The sequence below is a fragment of the Pelecanus crispus genome, chromosome 1 (assembly GCF_030463565.1).
Source record: "Pelecanus crispus isolate bPelCri1 chromosome 1, bPelCri1.pri, whole genome shotgun sequence".
Lineage (NCBI taxonomy): Eukaryota > Metazoa > Chordata > Aves > Pelecaniformes > Pelecanidae > Pelecanus > Pelecanus crispus.
In genome coordinates this window covers 203,025,721-203,045,353 of record NC_134643.1, presented here as the reverse complement: position 1 = coordinate 203,045,353, position 19,633 = coordinate 203,025,721, and the positions used below count along the sequence as shown (strand labels likewise).

General features: G+C 43.3%; 1 protein-coding gene across 1 annotated transcript in view; it reads left to right on the top strand.

The window, feature by feature from the left end:
• The window catches only part of MTUS2 (microtubule associated scaffold protein 2), a 204,183-nt gene that overhangs the window by 116,785 nt on the left and 67,765 nt on the right, over nt 1-19,633 (top strand). The window contains exon 5 of the mRNA XM_075707396.1: nt 17,080-17,178. Within this exon, the coding sequence (XP_075563511.1) occupies nt 17,080-17,178 (99 nt within the window). The remainder of the gene's footprint in view (nt 1-17,079; nt 17,179-19,633) is intronic.

Sequence of the window (19,633 nt, the reverse complement as noted above, 5' to 3'; positions counted from 1 at the left end):
ATTTGGACTCTATTTGCTGTAGTCTTTTTGAAACACAGTCAACAACACAGCTATAATCTCATTTTGTGAACTGTGTCTGGAAATGAAGTTGGAGTTGTCCCTAACCACGCATGCCAGAGATTAGTGTACATATATTATTGGTTCTCACCAAACAGCTTTTTGGAAACATCACATTGCTTTAGAGACCAAAGCATTCCTTTGAGCAGATAATTCATTGCTAGCTGTGCTAGCAAGGATGAGAATACTGCCCTCTAAGTTTAAGCAATTTGTGGTGTTTTCACACCACAGGAGAAGGCAAGTAACTAAAGGAAAAAAAACCCTAGTCTTGTTTCCAAATGGTTTCCTTACCTAAGCCCTCCTTCAGCTTGATCCAGATATGTCTCAAATCAGCCAGCAATAATTCGTAGCATCTCACAAAGGAAAGTTTACAGTTTTCTGCCAAATGCGTTTTTTGTTGAAAAGCATGTGCATCTCTCCACCGTCTCGTGCTCACACTTGTTTCATGCTGCCCCTTTCCTAGTCTGGCACTTGGACATGGTGTATGAACTCCTTGTTCCCCTTGGCAAGGGTGTAGGGGTATATCTTCCTGGGTAGGACTCACCACTTTTGAGAGAGCAAGAAGCAGTTCATGCTGCCTGCCCTTGAGGGCTGCTAACGCTGGCCCATCTGCCTGCCCACTCGGTGGGGAGAGATGAGGGTACCCATGATGGTGAACATCTGTTACACACTCAGAGCTGGCAACGTAGAGACTCGAGTTTGGGTGTAATGGATGAATTAGGGCTATTCATTGTGACTGGCAAGCAAGGTCAATATGATTATTGGTCATAATTATAAAATATATTTAAAAGCATGCTGTAGATACCCTTTCCCCTGCTTACAGATGACATCTGCTCACCCCAGGTGGCTTCAAGGACTTTTCTACCCACTAGTGGACAATGTTCCCCTACCCTGTTCCAGCTCCTGTTTGTCCCATTGCCCTTCTGTCTAGTGTGGCCCCAAGCACTTACCTTTCTGCACTGCCATGGCCCCTGGACATCCATCAGCCAAGATCCCAGAGTCCCCCGAGGAGCCTCATGGAAGGCATGGAAGTTCCTCAGGGCCCAAGAGATACTGCAGTAACCACAGCAAGCTCTTGCACACCACAGTCTCTATGTGTCTCCATGTTCATTCCTGTTTCTTCATGCCCCAGGAGAGCCTCCAAACCCCTCAAGGGAAAGGAACATTAGTGATCATTTAAAAACAATAGCCATTTTTAAAGCCATAATTGGAGAAGCTTACTGGTGAGAAGCCTGTGCCTGAACTGGTCACTGAACTCTTGCATGTGGCTACTGAGGTCAATATTGCATCTTCTAATGTGGAGGTGAAGAAAGAATATGGTTTCAAGATTTATATTCCCGGAAGGCACTGCACAGATCACTAAGACAATGGGCTGCATGAGGTGTAACGTAGTATTTTAGTGAGTGAAACGTACTCTGCTGTGTTTGTATTACAGTAGTGAAATACAAATTTATTTGACTTAAACAGTGCCTGGATTTGTTCCACAGATGATCTGACACAAAGTTACTCTCCAAAGCCAGCATGTTTTTGAGAAAGCTTTTCTATTGCTACTAGTAAGCTGGAACCTTGGAGCTGTGAGAACCTGCACATGCCTGAATCTCTCTTTACTCCCACCGTTTTCATGGCTCTATGTATTTTCTCATAGAAACAACCCCTAGTTCAACTTTCATGCATCTTTCTTTGCTTTTTGACTGCTTTATTGTTTTCCCAGTTCTATTGTCCCCTCTCTCCTAAGATTCTCCTTTAGGTTTAATTTTTAATTTTTAAATGCTTTTCTACTTCTGTCTCTAAAATATTGTAGCTTCGTATGTGCCTGTTTAGAGAAAACATTATGCAGAAAGGCAAATCAGACTTCTTCCTCTCAACGTTTTCCTTTAGAGAGAGAGTTTGGATAGGCCACTTCATGGTCTTGAGTAAAGGGTTGTGTATGTCTATACAGAATAGTAAGGATTAGAAAAAGAGAGCGCTTCAATGAAAGTATAGAAATTCCATCAAGTTCAGATTAGATCTAACAGATTAGATTCCAAAATAAAGAATTTTGCATAAGCCACCAGCCTTATCCAGTCTGGCTTTTATTCAACAGAGTGTTTTATCTCTATATATATAAAGTCCCACTGGGTTTGATAACACACACTGCAAATGAAGCTGGGAAGGAAAAATCAGTACAAAATAGGAGACAAAGACTTTATGCATTACTAGTTCTGGTCACCTAGTTTCAAGATAGATTAACCTGGTGTGGTGAGTTGACCTTGGCTGGATGCCAGGTGCCCACCAAGCCTCTCTATCACTCCCCCTCTTCAGTTGGGACAGGGAAAAAAAAAATATGATGAAAGGCTCTTGGGTAGAGATAAGGACAGGGAGATCACTCAGCAATTACTGTCACAGGCAAAACAGACTCAGCTTGGGGAAATTAATTTAATTTATTACCAATCAAATCAGAGTAGGATAATGAGAAATAAAAAACAAATCTTAAAACACCTTCCCTCCACCCCTCCCTTCTTCCTGGGCTCAACTTCACTCCTGATTTTCTCTACCTCCTCCCCCTGAGCAGTGCAGGGGGATGGGGAATGGGGATTGCGGTCAGTTCATCACACATTGTCTTTGCCTCTCTTTCATCCTCACTCTCTTCCCCTGCTCCAGCATGGGGTCCCTCCCACGGGAGACAGTCCTCCACAAACTTCTCCAACATGAGTTCTTCCCATGGGTCACAAGTCCTGCCAGCAAACCTGCTCCAGCGTGGGCTCCTCTCTGCACAGGTCCACAGGTCCTGCCAGGAGCCTGCTCTAGCACGGGCTTCCCATGGGGTCACAGCCTCCTTTGGGTGCATCCATCTGCTCCGGTGTGGGGTCCTTCATGGGCTGCAGGTGGATATCTGCTCCACCCTGGGCCTCCATGGGCTGCAGGGGCACAGCCTGCCTCACCATGGTCTGCACCATGTGCTGCAGGGGAATCTCTGCTCCGGCATTGTTTCTTTCACATATTGTCATTCCTCTCTCTGGCTGCTGTCACACAGCAGTTTTTTCCCCTTAAATATGTTATCTCAGAGGCGCTACCACTGTCACTGATGGGCTTGGCCTTGGCTAGCAGCAGGTCCGTCTTGGAGCCAGCTGGCATTGGCTCTGTTGGACATAGGGGAAGCTTCTAGCATCTTCTCACAGAAGCCACCCCTGTAGCCACCCAGCTACCAAAACCTTGCCATGCAAACCCAATACAGCTGGTTAACACTTTTAGAAAAGCATTTACTGCTATAATCAGAGACTTAGACAACCTGACAGGGAAGATGAAGCTGAAACCATTCACCTAATGTAGTCCAGCTAAGTGAAAGTCAAGGGAGGGGGATGTGCTGTTTTGTCACACAGTCAGGAGTGACTGGCTCTTACTGTCAGAAAACTGTTTATTTCCGTCATCTGCACTCACTAACTGGGGAATGGACCAATCTATCAACAGAATATATGGATAAAAGGTGGTATCATTTTTTTTGTTTCCTTTTCAAGTTTTCTTCCTTTTTTTTTTCTTTTCTTTCTTCCTTTCTGTCGTGGTTTAGCCCCAGACAGCAACTAAGCACCATGCAGCCGCCCACTCACTCCCCCTACCCCGATGGGATGGGGGAGAGAATCAGAGGAGTAAGAGTGAGAAACACTCCTGGGTTGAGATAAGAACAGTTTAAAAATTGAAATAAAGTAAAATAGTAATGATAATAATAACAATATAATAATGATAATAATAACAATATACAAAGCAAGTGATGCACAATACCATTGCTCACCACCCGCCAACCGATACCAAGACAGTTCCCGAGCAGCGATCGCTGCTCCCCGGCCAACCTCCCCCAGTTTACATACTGAGCATGATGTCATATGGTATGGAATAGCTCTTTGGTCAGTTTGGATCAGCTGTTCTGGCTGTGCCCCCTCCCAGTTTCTTGTGCACCTGGCAGAGCATGGGAAGCTGAAAAGTCCTTGACTAGCATAAGCAGTACTTAGCAACAACTAAAAACATCAGTGTGTTATCAACATTCTTCTCGTACTAAATCCAAAACACAGCACTATGCCTGCTACTAGGAAGAAAATTAACTCTATTCCAGCCGAAACCAGGACACTTTCCTCTCTTCTGGTCCCTAGCTAGATTATGTCATTTCGGGCTACATCAGTATTTGATTAGTATCAGATTTGCCCCTAGACATCTCCAGCAAAAGCCTGTCTTTTCCAGCTAGTGGCATTGGCATTATAAGCTTTAAAGGGCTATTTCAAGTTTCTGTAGAGGAGCTTTTCTGGCCTCCAGGGTTCTTTTGTCACAGGCAAGAAGACTGTTAGAAATCCTGGGTCTTTTACTACTGGTGCAGCCTCACACGAGTGAGTCCTTACCAGGGAGGTTTCAGTATTGGAGCACTGCAATGAGCTGGAACCATGGTGTTTGATATGCAATCATGCTAATGAAGACATGCAAAAGCTAGCATAGGCAGGACAAATTGAATGGTTCAGGCTGTCACCTCTGAGTTTGCACAGGTTCCAAATCTCAGACCCACACAGGAGAGCAGAAATTACAATTTAATGCAAAACAATATTGATCAAGCAGTAGGTTTCCAGAAAGAGGATAATGTTTGCAGTCACATCAGGGCATAAATGCTAAAGGGGAAAAGAATTACTGAGGCTGGTGGAAAGCTAAAGTTTACTTTTTATTTGGGTTTTTAAGCTATGAAATGGTTTAATCTATGGAATGAAAGACTAATTTTTTGCTGAATTTTACTACCTCTGGAGACAAAGACAAATAAAAGACAAAGACAAAATAAAGACAAAAAAAGAAAAATAAAAGTCCATACAGAATTTGGATCGTTATGAGAAATTCTCCCCTTTTTTTTCTTCCAAACAACCTTCATTTGGTCATTGTCCTGAGGTTGTCAGTAGATGTTTTCTATGTCACTAGTCAGTCTTGGCATAGTTTCCTTCAGAGCATTTATTGGCTCTGCGTGACCCTCCAGTAACCTTGGGTATGTCTGCTTCCATGGGGGCACACAAATGGAAACTCTTTGCCTGCACTTCAAGCTGGCCATAAGTGAACTTGTGGGTTGAGAGTGATAAAGAGTTGCTAATGCCATGCCGTGTCTGAGTTAATAGGCCCAGTGGAGACAGAGCAACATAGCTTCTGAATTGGATTTACTTCCCTCCAGGCTGTGTGGAGTGCAGTGTTCAGTCCTTGTGTCTGTGGGTGCATGGGTCCATGCAGGTGTGCCCTAGGCAGGAAGTGCAGTGCTCAGGCTCGCACTGGAGAGCAGTCAGTTTTGTTCTTCCCATTGCAAGGCTGTTAGTCTGACTCTGCTCTTGTTTCCTGAGCTTTGTCGCAGCCAGGAAGTTGTCAGCATGCAGAACAGGGGACAGGTTTCAATCCAGCAGCCCACCATGGCCTTTCCATGCCAGAGATAGGATGGGGATCGCCCATATGCTTACTTATGCAAGCCACAGTAACAGAGAGCACGGAAGGATGCTGCGGGAATGTGTTAGATCCATCACAACTGGAAAAGAGTTGAAATACTCTCTCTCACTCTGGAGGTCAGGCGCTCCAGTCGCCTGCCCAGCCTGCACCCAGCAAGGCACCTCTGTTTGTACCAGGAAAGATTGGATGCAGCAGTGTATGGAGCCCATTGCCACCACCTCACTGAATTTATAGTCCAATCTTGATAGGGAGACTCAGTCAGGTGAGGTAAAACTTACCTCTTTTATTCTGGAAGGAAATTAAAGATATAAAGTAGGGGTACCTGGCTGTGTTATGCAAACAGTCAGGCACAGATCCTGAACAGGGACAGCTGGCAAGTTTGGGAAGTTGCTGTTATTATATACAACTGACAGAAGTAAAAAAACCCTACGTTAGTTCAATGCTGTGGTTTACTTTTTATATGAGCCAAGGTAGCAGCAGATGTATCTGTGGTCAAGTAATGATTTTTTTTTTATTAAAACGGTGTTATGGTTCCTCACAATGCTAAGTATCTGATGGAAGCAAAGGCTGAAATAAATCAAAGCAATGATAAAGACAAGGGTTTTTAGCAAGTCTAATCCTGCCTCACTTGCAATAATATAAGAACACTGTGGATCCCAATGTGATAGGGAGTCCTATAGAATGTAAAATCTTCTGTTTAAGTATGCTTTGGACAGTTTTGCACATCTTTTAAATGATGAAGCAAAAAACCATCTTTTTAAAATTGAACTCTTTATTAAATCAGAACAAAGATGCTACAGATCAAATGAAGCAAGTGGAGAAAGGGCAGTGAAGTGCTCATATTGCTTTGGGCTTTCTGATCCCAGGCAAACAAAGGCATCTAACAAAAGCCCTTTAAAATTGTGTCACATCCATATTTTAAATATGGCAGAGAAAGTGCATGGATGTGCTGAAAATGTCAGTCTCCAAAAGGATGTCCTGCAGCAGATAATGGATGTAAAGGCTGAAAGTCTGCATGTATAGACACTGTAAAAGGTCTGCTTGTAGTGCTGTTGCAAAGTGGAAAGAACAATCATTGGCCCAGGCTACCAGTCTGTGCTGGGCGAGTCTGACCTCATTGCTGGACATCACAGGGCAGGAGATGGATAATGATAAGGGAGCAGAGAAGTAAAATCAGTGTTTCAAAAATGTTTGAAGGTATACTAAAAACTAATCCACCCCACCACCTGCCTTGGGTCCCTGACACTGGCATGTCATAAAGATGATGAATGTCATGCTTGGGGAGGCAGACAGCCTCATCGCTGCAACAGCAACGCTAAAGAAACCTTCACTGGTGCTCCAAACTGAAGGGATGCAATGTTTTGAAAACAGTGGAATGCATACATTTCTAATATTCTTCCGAACTATCACATAATGGCGCAGACATACTGAAGGACAGAAGAGCGTGGTGGGACGCGTCTATCCTCCATCTCAGCCCAGTTTCTCCATAGCTGAGCTGGCAGCAGCCCAGCCCCACCAGGGAGCCACGGTTGGAAGGAATGAAACCACCGCAATTTCCCGTTCCTTTTTCACCGCATGGCAGAAGACAAGACACTGCACAGAGGCTGTGACCAAGGAGAGAGGGCTGATCTCCGCAGTGGGTGGAAGTTATTGGCTGGTAGTGAGAGATGCATATCTTCCTACCATGTACCTGTCCTTGTGGGTGGGGGGAAATCCCTGCCTCCAGCAGGAAGGACTTACAACACAAACCAACACCATCTTGCAAGTGAGGTGTATTTTTCCATAAGAAAAAGGAAACCAGTAACATGACCTCAGGGGTGAATTTTGCGTTTGAGGAAGAAGTCACCAGCCTCATTCAAAGTCAGAAGGTCAGGCTGTCCCATGAGCAGCACTACTGAAGTCAGCTGTATACTAAAGCTTTTGAGAAGTAGGGAAACCACAATGATTCCTTCTATATGTTCTGTGTATTTGGAGAATGATATGATAGATAATCTATCTATAACTCCTAGCAATCACCTAGTAGTAATTGCTATCGGGCTTGATGTTGCATATGTATTTATAAACACATACTGCATCTGTCCAACCTCCTGGGCCAGACATGGCAGTTACTAAACTAAAGTGCTTAGAGCACTCCACAGTTACAGGCAAAGTGTGCAGGCACAACATGTATTGTATACAGCATCTTTTATGAAAGTAAAAGGGGGAGAAAGTATTTCACAAGGAGCATGGCACTCATTTAAATATAGAGAATATTTCTGAAAGAGTGGAATATCAGGTGATATAAGAATTGCATTTGTAGTTCAGAGATGTACATAATTTTAACTATGTATGAATCAGAAATTAATTCACAAAGGAGCATATCTGCCTATATTAATGAGTGAAAAATAACCAACAAAAATCACATGAAAGCTTTCATGTGTTAGATGTTACCTGAGAAGACCACCTGTGCTGTAAATTCTCATTAAAAAAAGATGACTGCTCAAGAGAGATTATACTCCTGATATTTCACTAAAGTGCTTGTCAAGTAAATTTGACTGCAGGGTATAAATCACACTTTAATTAATGAAAATGGACTCCTATAGCTGCTGCTGTGCAGTGATTCAGATGATAAAAAAAAATTCTGGCATGGAATAATAGCAGTTGAAGATCATTGTCACGCAAATTGTTTTGAAGACATCAACTGATTGCTTTTTGACTAGTCTATGGAAGGAATGCACTTGATTAGTTTTCAGTGTGTTGTACAGCCCTTTTTGTGTGTTATTAGACACCTTTCATATTTGCATACCTGTCAACATATAGAAAATGGGGGGGAAAAAGCATACTTGAATAGAAAAACTGCAGCAGGTCCATTAAATTAATTTAAGCATATTAGCTGCTTTGCGAAATACAATGATAACCTAACTAACATTTACCATTTCTATTATTGTTTCATATTTTGTTTAAAGACAGGTGAAAGCAGCTCTCCGTGAGGAACTTTGCAGATAAGATGCACCTCTGAAAAGACATATAAGCTTCCTCTTTCCACAGATGTTGATAAAAATATATGATCTTTGAGGCACACATATACTGAATTTTCTGTTTTAAAGTTCTCTGAAAATGTAGGAACATCTGCCAAAGGCAATGTTCAGAGACAGCAGATTAACAGCTTCTCACCCTCACAGGGGATTTGTTTTACAAACCCCTTAGATTAATGTCCACCATGGGACAATTCAGATCCTGAGTCAAACCAGGGTCTAATTCTGTCATAATTTGGGTAAAACCCTTCAGTTTGACATGCTGCAGTTAGTGGTGTACCTGATGAGCCCTTCAGGATGCATAAAAAAACCTCAGCATAACACACCACAGCAGTTACTAGTCCAAGAAGAGCATGTCTGTGCTGTGCAATGGAAAGGGCATTCAGACGGACAGCGATTCCTGAGCTGGCGCTGACAGGTCTGGGGAGTCACAAAGTACAGCACCATGCAGGCATACCTGCTTAGATCCAGAAACAGTATAGTGCATTCACCCAGTGCTGCAATCAGTTGATTATCATTAAATTGCTTTAGACCTAGGTTATTTCCTGGCCGGGAGTACTGGTTTCATCTGCTCCAGGCTTCCAATTCTGGAGGGACCTTAAACAGATCGAACTTGGGAGTGATGTATTCTCCACATGAAATCATGCCCTAGCCACTCAACAGCATGAACGTGGCCTGAAACCTCTTCCTGCAATTCCCTTCTCATACCTGGGTTTGTCTGTGATTGGGAAAAAGTCCTAGAGTCTCTCAGCTTGCTGCAGATCTCAGATGGACGATAAGGTGGGTGGAAAACTGACTGGACCATCAGGCTCAGGGTGTTGTGATCAGAGGTACAAAGTCCAGCTGGCAGACTTCGACATCGTTAGGGATTGGTGCTTGGCAAATACTGCTTACCATCTTCGTTAAAAACCTGAACAGTGGGATAGAACACTCCCTCGGCAAGCTCACAGATGATAGCAAAGCAGGGGGAACTGGTCAATATGCTGGAGGGCAGAGCTGCAGTTCAGAGGGACCTTGCCAGGCTGGAGAAACGGGCCTGCAGAAACCTCACGAAGTTCAAAAAGGCAAGTGCAAAGTCTTGCCCCTTGGGGGAATAACGGCATGCAACAGGAGAGGCTGGAGCCAGCTGGCTGGGAAACAGGTCTGCCAAAAGGCCCTATTTGGGGGTCCTGCTAGACAGCAAGTTGAACCTGAGCCTGCAGCGTGCCCTTGCAGCAGGAAAGACTAGCTGTATACTGGGCTACATTAGCAAGAATGTGGCCTGCAGCATCAGTGGTCCTACCCCCTTACTCAGCGCTTGTGCGGCCACTCAAAACTGTGCCCAGTTTTGGGAATCCCAGACAGGAACAATGTGACATACTGGAGTGCGAGCAGCAGAGGGCTGCCAAGATGGTCAAGGGACTGGGGCACACGACAGGACAGGTCAGGAGGAGAGGCTGGGAGAGCTGGGGTTGTTCAGAGAAGGCAATTCAGTTATCTAATGAGAAGATACAGAGAGAACAAAGCCAGGCACCTCTGAGGTGCACAGTGACAGGGCAAGAGACACCAAACACAAGCTGAACACAGGAAATTCTCATTGTTTGACCACCTGTGAAGGTGGTTGTCATTTTGATCACCTGTGAAGGCGGTCAAGCACTAGAGCAGATTGTCTAGAGAGGTGGTGATTCCTTTGTCATTAGAGATACCTATAACTTAGCTGGACAAAGCCCTGTGCAACCTGCTCTAGTGCAACCCCCTCTGAGCAGGAGGCTGGACCAGAGGACTTCAGAGGTCCTTCTCACAAAGCTGATTGTGCAATTCTGTATGCTACAAACATCTTAGGCCCACAGGTGAACAAATATGCCACCACAGGCACAGCAACCACTGTGTTGTTTTGTAGCGCTGTGGCCTCTTTTGCACATTCAGGAAGAGTAATTCATGAGCAGAAACGTCTAGGTAAAGGGTAGATCTGTGCTGGGGAGCTGAGTGCCTGGCTACAACAAAGGCAAGCAACAGGACTTGCATGCAATTCAGGAAAAAAAGAAAGTATGGCTCAATCATTGTGTGTAAGGATTTGAGAGGTTGTTTACATCTGACCACCTCTGCATAGTTTTTATTCTCTTCATGTAATACAGCTTCCTCTATGGTCTCATCCCTGTCTGGTCTTGTTCAGCCACATCCTTCTCTCAGAACATCCACAGAAAATCCAGCTTGCTACCTCTAAACTCTGCTGTGTTTTGAAACTTTGGTTCACTTTCAGGATACTAGTGCAGCTCTGGGCTCCCTTTTTTGTGCCTGCAGTCCTGATCCAAACTCCTGAGCAGCAGGCTGTTTCATAGAATCATAGAATCATAGAATGCTTTGGGTTGGCAGGGACCTTGAGAGATCATCGAGCCCAACCCCCCTGCAGTAAGCAGGGATTGAACCTGTGAACTTGGCGTTATTAGCACCATGCTCTAACCAGCTGAGACCTCAGCTCTGTCCACCAGACTGGACTTGCCACCCAACCGTCTATGAAAATAGAGAGCTGAAGGATTTTATATTTTCTATGCCTTGTTGTGGGGTTTGGAGGGCAAGTGTGTTACAGCATACCTATTTCAGCTTGGTTATTATTCTTATTTAATGTTTATCTCACAGACAAGTGACTGTTATTCCCCATAAGAAATCTCATAATTTGTGTGCAATGACAGTAGCAATAAAGAATTAATTTGAGCAGCTTGTTTCTACTTGGCCCATTAAATTAAAGACAATCAAAAGCACTGTTCAAAAAACTAACCCAGTCAATTTGTGTGCTTTTACAAGTACCAGTAAATCATATGTAACAGGGCAGGCTGTTAAATACAATCAGTCAAGATGAAAAATAGGAGGCCGGTGTTATCACATCTCTCACCAGCAAGCTTGCAGTGTAAAATGTGCTGCTTTTAATGAGCTTCTGCAAAATCCAGACAACACAACCTCAGCAGGAGGGAGAGGGATGAGCTAAGGTCAGCTGAGGGGGGAAAAGTGAGCACCAGTGCGCTTGCAGGGATGGCAGGTGAAGAGTCTGCTGCTGCTGTGTTCCCCTTTGCAAACACTTTCCATTCATGCTGTTCCTGAACAGCTGAACATAGGGATATGCAGCCTTATGCTGCAGGTGAATGTGAGATGTTCAAGTTTTCCAACCTCTTTCCTAGGAACCACTCTGAAACATGCTGTAGCACAACTCTGAGGAAGCAACAATAAAATGCCATGGGATCCATGTCAAATGACAGGAAGAGAAGGAGTTGTTTTAACTCTGCAACTAATGTTGGATGTTCTGAGTTACCGTGAGATTTTCTATTCAGTCCAAAGAATGGTTCATTTTGTCAGGTTTATTTTTTTCTTTAGTTTTTTTTTTTTAGTACCAGATAAAGAGACTTTTCTTTTTAATATAGAAAGAAAACAATCACTTTCAGATGAGTCAATGAAATAGTCCTTGTCCTTTTTTTCTTATCAGATTGACTTTAAATTTGAAACACACAGAAAGGGAAAAGCACATCTACTTATTTATTCACAGTCTTTCAGTATCTCATAGATCACAGGAAGTAGAGAGTCTCTAGAGAGAATTAGACTGCTCTTAATCTACAGAATGCATCATATTTCCAGCTTTGTTCATTTTGTCTCAAACAATGCGTTGCGTGGACGTGTCATTACTCACCAAGGACCCAACTAGTTGTGGGTATCAGGGGGAGAGGCCAAAGAAAGCTTGAAGTGGCTTTCTGTGTCTGTGAGTGACTGAAAACACTTCCTTGGGGTTTTTTAAACTTGCAGACTGCATTAGTTAACTTATAAAATACGCCTGAGAACAGCTGGAATCCAACTGAATGCATCCAGTCCCACTGAATTGTTAATGATGTCTACAGCGTGTTAGGATCTGTTTTGGAATAAATAGTCAATGCGTAATTTGTTAGCATGTTTTCAGTCTGAAGTGTGAAAGCAAATTGAAGCCTATCCCACTGTACTGGCTTTTAAAGACTCAGAAAGGTACAGGCAAATACAAGCGCTGATTCTGCAGCAGCTCTTGGGAAGATGTCTCAGATAAGGTGTATTTAGCTCTGGTTCCTAGGCTAGCGTTCAGCAGTGATGGGGGAGTGGCGAAGTGGCTCTGTTTGCTCTTTTTCCAAGTGATTGCAGAATGATTTAACATGGCTGGAGCGTTTTGCCCTGTATTTCTAATGGTTTTGCTTTTGCTCCTTCAGTTTGGCTTGAAGCAGGCTGTGTGCATTAATTAGAAAATGTAAATACCTTTACAGAACTGTGCATTTGAATGCATTTGTCAAAAGCAAATGCTGTCACCACACCAGTAGAAAACACAAGCAAGTATATTTAGTCTCACAGTTATCGTATGGCGTGAAATATGTAAGTAAGTATATGTAAGTATAGCTTTTGAAAGAGATGAGAATCTGGGAGATTTGTAACCTTAAATGGAATGTAAATTCATATAAAAATTAGTAGTTTGTGGCTTTGATTCCTGGGTACTGGAAAGACAACTTCTCGCTCTGTGAGCTCCCATAGTGGAGGGGGTTGGCAGAGCCTTGGAAGCTGTTCCTGGAAGCCTGGAAGTTAGTGGTGGTTCCTGCTCTGCCAGGAGCCTTTTGCTGGGAGGCTCAGTGCTAAGAGCCTTGATTATGCAGCCAGCAGGAATAAAGCTAATGTACGGGCATCTAGCACAGAGGTAATTGGAGCTCCGTATTTCCAGCCTGTGGGCAATAACACTAAGAGTTTGAAGTAAATTTTGTTCCAGGTCAGAGTTAATATATGTTTTAAAAGACAAATTTAGAACAAAATTAAAACAGTGTGCAGGTTCAAGAAATATACATTTGTGGTGCTTCATTTCCTTTTATAATTGTATTTTAAATTTTTTTATTATTTTATGATTGTATGCACAACACCTTTTAACTTTACAAAATACATATGACAGTCAAAGTATTATTTGAGGTTTTTACAGGTGTTCAGGCCCGTACTAATGACTGAAATGTTTGTCTTGCTTCCTGAGTTACAGTGGAGCATCAAACTTTTTATGTACATTATAACCTTTGAGTTACTTCTAGTACACTCCAAGGTAGAAAAGATCGAACTGTATAACCTCCTGCTGTGCCATACCCTGCGGTACAGCATTATGCTGATCATCGTGCCAATGCTCTCCTACAGATTTTTTTAAACCTGAAATTCTAGATTTCTGTGAAATGACAAATTTGGAGCCCAAAGTCTTGTCATTTAAAAATGAATTTTCCCTGTGGAAACCTCTCTGGAAACCAGCATGTTTTCTGAATGTTTCTCTTTTAACCAACTAACAGCTGTTGTTTCAAAAGAAGAGAAAGAACAAACCCCATTTTTAGAAAAACATTCAGCACAAGCTCTTTTTTGAGGTCTGATGCCAGGGGCGGCTCTTCCCCTAAGATTTCCCTGTGGGTGATGAGCGTAGCAGAACGGTAACGGTTTGCTCCTGCGGACTGTCCTTTCTTTTGCCTGCTGTATGCTTCCTAAATCCCTCTCCACCCAAGGAGGGCCACAGAGGCCACCAGGACCCTTCGACTTATGAAGGAGAAGTTGGACAATCGCTAGCTCCATGTGCTGCTGCTCTCCCCAGCCCCTTCCCAGCAGGGCTGTGCTGTGCACTGGCTCTTCCCTGCTGCAACCCCTCCTTGGTTCCCCAGTTGCTGCACTGCTGCCCCTACCAGACCTTAGGAGCTCTCCTAGTCTTGTAAACTGAAGGAGGGCAGTTATCCTCATTTCCCCTCCTTGTTATTAATCCTACTCCTCTGTCCTTGCCAAGATACCTATTTGCACCTTTATCTCCTGCCTGCCGGGGCCAATGCCACCCGTGCAGCCGCCCCTGACAGGCACTGCTGTCCGCACCCACGTGCGACTCCCGCTGCTCTCCGCAGACCTAGCCTTGCCCTCTGCAGAACAATTGTGCTCGCTGGGCTGCTTTGCTTCTTTGCTCTCTTTTCTTTCAGCTGAGCTCTAAGGTTAAGAGTCTGAACTAATTTCCCAGGTGTTCCTCATTGAAAATGTCTCAAAGACAAAAGCAGTTAAGTATTTATATGCCCCTTGTTACTGCTGAAAGCATAAGGAAAACACATTTTCCCTGCCATTGTCTGTGTTTGACATTTGCTGTAGCAAAATTTACAGAGGAGCTTGGTGTATGGCCCATTTGTGAATCATATTTTTATTTTGAAAACCACAGAAAACCCAAGGCCTCATTGCCATGAAAAAGTAATGCTCAAATCTGTAACCATATAAACTATACCTTATAAAACAAGCTCTGGTTTTGTCTCGCAGCTCCCGTCTCAGGTTGCTTTCTCTTTGTCCTTAGTAATGAAATGGCACCATAAGCTTATTTTATGTCCTGCTCTGTAGTAGAGTACAGTGTAGTAGGTGGCAGGCACAGGAAATTTATATCCTCAGTCACTTGACTGTGAAAAGTATTGATCACAAATGAGAACCGTAGCCTCAACATGTCCAATTTACAAACAGCAGAGAAAATGGAGATGCACCAAAGCAGAGGTACGAAGAAGAGTTCATTCTTTAGCAGCCCCTGATGACTGATGGTGTGATTTGCCTATGAACAGTGGGAGGGAGTCAAAGAGGGTCTTAGACTTTCTCCTGTGCCATCCTCACACAAATAGTTGGACACAAGGCTTGTGCTCTTCGCAGAAGCACTCTGCAAGCGAATGCTGAGAGATGGTACTAGAAAATATGAAGCTCAGCTTCTGGTGCGTGGCAAATGCTGTGTCCGCAGCTCGCTGCTTGCAAGTCCTAATGCAGACAGAAGTGGCAGGGTGAATGATGCATCAAAAATAAGCCTGATACTGCAACTGTGACTAGCTGTGGCTTTGGAGAGGGCGGAAAACTAGTCATCCAGTCAGCGTCCCTGAAGATTATGATCCCCATGTGAAATTATCACTTTTCTCCACTATTGAAAGAGCCAGATCACATTTGCACTAAGCAAAATGGAAGATAGTGTTAGCTTTTGGACTGCCGCTGTCTTCAAGCACCACCAAGAAAATATGGGTTTGTTTTCCTGCTTCAAATACTTCAGATCCTGTGGAACATTTTCCTATATGGTGTCCATAAAGGTACTTATGAGAGAAGTGAAAGTTAATAAGGCAAACATTGTTTTTCTTTTACAAGTGGTTTGCCTTAAATCTCTTTTCCCTGTGTATCCAGGGGCTGTGACACAGTTCTGCAGGCTAAAATACAACCCCTAACAAACACTAATGGTAAAAAAGGGAAGTAAACAGGAAAATACATGAATGTCTGAGGGATTTGCTTTTTCTTGCTCTTCCTTCTTACTTCCTTGGTGAGTGTTTTCTGCATGAAATCCTGTGGCTGTGACTGTCACACCATCGGCAAACCAGCAGGGCAGGGCTTTCATGTCACTGCACCCAGCATGGTCCCCACAGCTATTTTGATGGGAGATGTGGGTGGGCGAGAGGGGTGAGCTGAGCTTGGGTGGCTGCTCTGGCTTTCAGATGAAGTTGTATCTCCCTCGTACAAGGGGCAGTCAGTGACTGCAGAGCTTGGACAACTGGCAGAGCATCGTGAGCCTGTAACCAGAGATCTCCAGTGGTGGGAGGAATAATAACAGACACTGAGTTGCCTCCCACTGAAAAATTAAAGGAAGAGGGAAGGCTAGCAAAAAGTTTCTGGAGATCATAACCCAAGAGCTCTGGGGCATCATGCTGTCAGTGGGAAGAATTAGCAGCTGCAGAAAAAAAGGATAAATGCAGAGGTCAGGAGTAATCTGGAAAGCTGCAAACACACAGGAGAGGCTGGAGGGTAGGCAGCCTGGCACATGCCTGGGTTGTAGATGAGCATGAACCAGGTGTTGGTTCAGCCTTGTGGGCAGCAAGGCCCTGTTTGTGTCCTGCATTGGCACAGCTTGTTGTAGGTTTGTGCCCTGAATGTGCTGCACCTCTCTGGCCCTACCTGACTTGCTGCACACGCAGAGACCCACTCTCCTGTCTGGGGTGCCACAGCCAGCGCAGCCCTGACACATCCTGCCTGCTTCTGGTTCTGCAGAAGCCTGTCTCTTGCCTGTATGAGACCCTCTTGGGAAAGCTGGTCACCAGAAAAGGCAGTTTCCTAATCTGGGGAGAAAGTTGATAGGGCAGGGCCCTGCAGGTAACATAAGTCAGCTTTCCACAGTCCTACTTAGCTTCTCCTCCAGCCCATAAGATCCTTGGCTGAGGATGCACAGCAAGGTAAACAGACAGAACACAGAGCCAGAACAGATGGGATGGGCTACTTATGTAGCTGTTTGTGCCTTAATGGCATTTGTCACTGTGCAGAGGGCTGGAGAACCAAGATAACGTGAAAGGCCTTCTTCTGGCCTTCTTTAGTGCTGTGCATGTCAGCTCAGCCACATGCACACAGTCATGCTTGCAGCAGTGGCAGGTTGGCATCCAACACAGAAGTACTGTGTAGCATCATTCTGCATGAAGCCCAGGATGTATATTGGTGAAATACTTACATTTTGCCATTCTGGTATGTATCTTAGTGACATAATTCTGCACAATTGCAAACAAAATTATAAAACGGGTTTCTTTCTACCTATATTTTTTTTCTAAAACAGGTCTGAAGAAGGAAGTACAAAAAGATCAGGATGCTAACAAACCAGCTGTCTCATCCCCTAAGAGATCAGCGGTAACAGCCACCAAGCTCCATTCACCAGGTATTTATGAACCCAAAAGCACAGTTTCATGGAAGATTTAAACTTGTCGACTTTGCATCTCTTGTTAATACACTAAAATCTGAGACCTACTATTGTTAAGTGAAGATTGATTGTGTCCAAGGTTCATTAAGCTGGCTGTAAGTACAGCAGACTTTATTATACCAAGGCAAGAGCTGAATAGACTTATGTTTCCTTTGTTACAACTGTGCAATCATCTTTCCTTCAAAACAAAGAGTTGTTGCTATTACATGTTTAATGGCACAGGAACTTTTTTTTTATTGTTATAATTTTCTTACCTAAAAAAAAGAACAGATAGGTATAGTGAAATAGAAGACACCTCAGACAATCACCTGGAGTAAGAGTATATTACTTGGAATCTACTCTTACTGTTTAGCAGAGGCACTAAATTTCCTGGGCTATTTCTATGCATAACTGGAAAAGGGATTATCTATAGAAATAACCTTCAGAGTGCTATTGGGGCATTGTCAACTTACCCCTCAATATTGGGCAAAAACACATGGTTTTAGCATTTCTGAATAATACCTTTGTTTATTTACTAAAATAAAGAGAACTTATTTCTATTAATGTCTACTCAATGTACATTAACAAATGCCTAAGGTACCTAAAGGCTTCTGTAAGGCTGGCCTTTGGCTGATCTAAATGCTTCTGAAATGAGTGGGCATGATCCCACTGATTTCATTGTGCTTGCAGTTTATATTCTGTTCTGTTACCTCATTTTTCAGACTCTACTTAAGTAATTTAAATGTCATCTCTACAGCTATATGATATTTGAGTTATAATTATGGGGGGTAGAAACCCATGTTTCTTCATTTGATGGCAAAGTATAAAACATGTAGAACAGATCTTTGGCTCCTATAACTTGCATCAAGAATGTCCTCATGTTTACTAAACTCAATCGCTATTCTTCTCCTTCCCAACCAAGAAAATCAAGGAAATGGAAGGTTAAATTTAATCTTTCCAGGCACCAACAGGGCTCAGGATTCTTCTCCTTGCTAAGATACAAGGATAAAAAGATGAACTTAACACTGTGCTCTGAATCATATAATTTTCAGGCTATTTTGCACCTGGTGAGATCACCAAGAGAGATCCAAAGAAAAATTTGTTGCTGAGAGTGCCAGACCAGCACCTCACCAGCGTTTATAACGGCGGGAGTCCAGTTTAAGCACCAGCACTGATTGTGGCTGTGGCAGCACGTTACAGCACAGCTGATTTGCCTCCACAAGAATTAGAAAGCAAAATGAAACATAGGCATATTTGTACTGTGTATTTGTATTGTCTTAAGGAGGCCTGCATTCCCACGGGTGACTTAATGGTTTTCAAGGCTTAAAATTTTGGCATATCCAATTCATGAGGCCTCAAAGGTTTCTTCATTCTCATGAGATTTTGAGCAAGTGCCTTCACTATCAGACTTATTTAGGATTTTTTAAGCTTGGTTGTCTGAAATTATGGCAACCTAAAATTGTTTATCACTGTAAGGATCAAATAGGAAAATAAACCTCATCTTCATTCATTTTTTTAGAGTAGCCTTTGAAATAACAACAGCAATAACAAAGCAATAAAGACAGACAATCTTTTCACCTATTTAACAATTTCATAAACTAATCAAAGCAGCCCTTAAACAGGACAAGAAGTAAGTGTAGCTGGGAGTAAGGGGCAGTAGCACAGCCTTTTCTCCATCAGGATCACAAACTTTTGCAGCATTTATACTTTGTGATAGGAGGGCATATGTCCCCCAGGTAACTCCACCACAGCTACATGTGGCCATGGAACAGGCTGTACAATTTCTGAGTGCCGTTTCTAGGTTGTTTTCCCTCTGTTACTGGCCTCCTACCACACGCAGTTCCTTTTAATCAGCGCTGGGTTTTGACTGTCATACAAATTCCTTTTTAGCCTTGAATCTGATCTTTAGAATTTGGATCAGTCCTCCTGAAGACTTGCAAGGGAGTTTTGAGATGCAGAGTCTTACGGGGATCTCAGTTTTATCTCCTGATGCAATACCATTCCTGAAATCTGTGTATAGGAGCAAGTGTACATAGATCCAGGTACTCTCCTTCCACGCCATTGCAGGACAGTGCCATCTGTTTCTGACATCTGTCTCTCTACAGATTGCTTGTTATCAATCCTCTCAAAGTAATTTCCTCACTTTCCTTACCAAAATGTCGGAAATGGGACAGTTAAAATGCAGATAAATTGCACTCCTCATCTAAATCCTCATGGACTGTGTTAATTATGAGTATATACTTGTTAAGTCCCCTTAGTTCAAACACTCAGGTAGATAAAAAAAGACCTGGGAGTTTTGAAGTGGATCAAAGGGGTTCAGTGATTTCAGCGTACAGTGGGTCTGTCCCCCTGGTCCCACCATCAGCAAAAAGGACATTCAGAATCAGGGACAGCATCATTAATATATACCCTGTTTTGTGCAGAGCAACAGAAG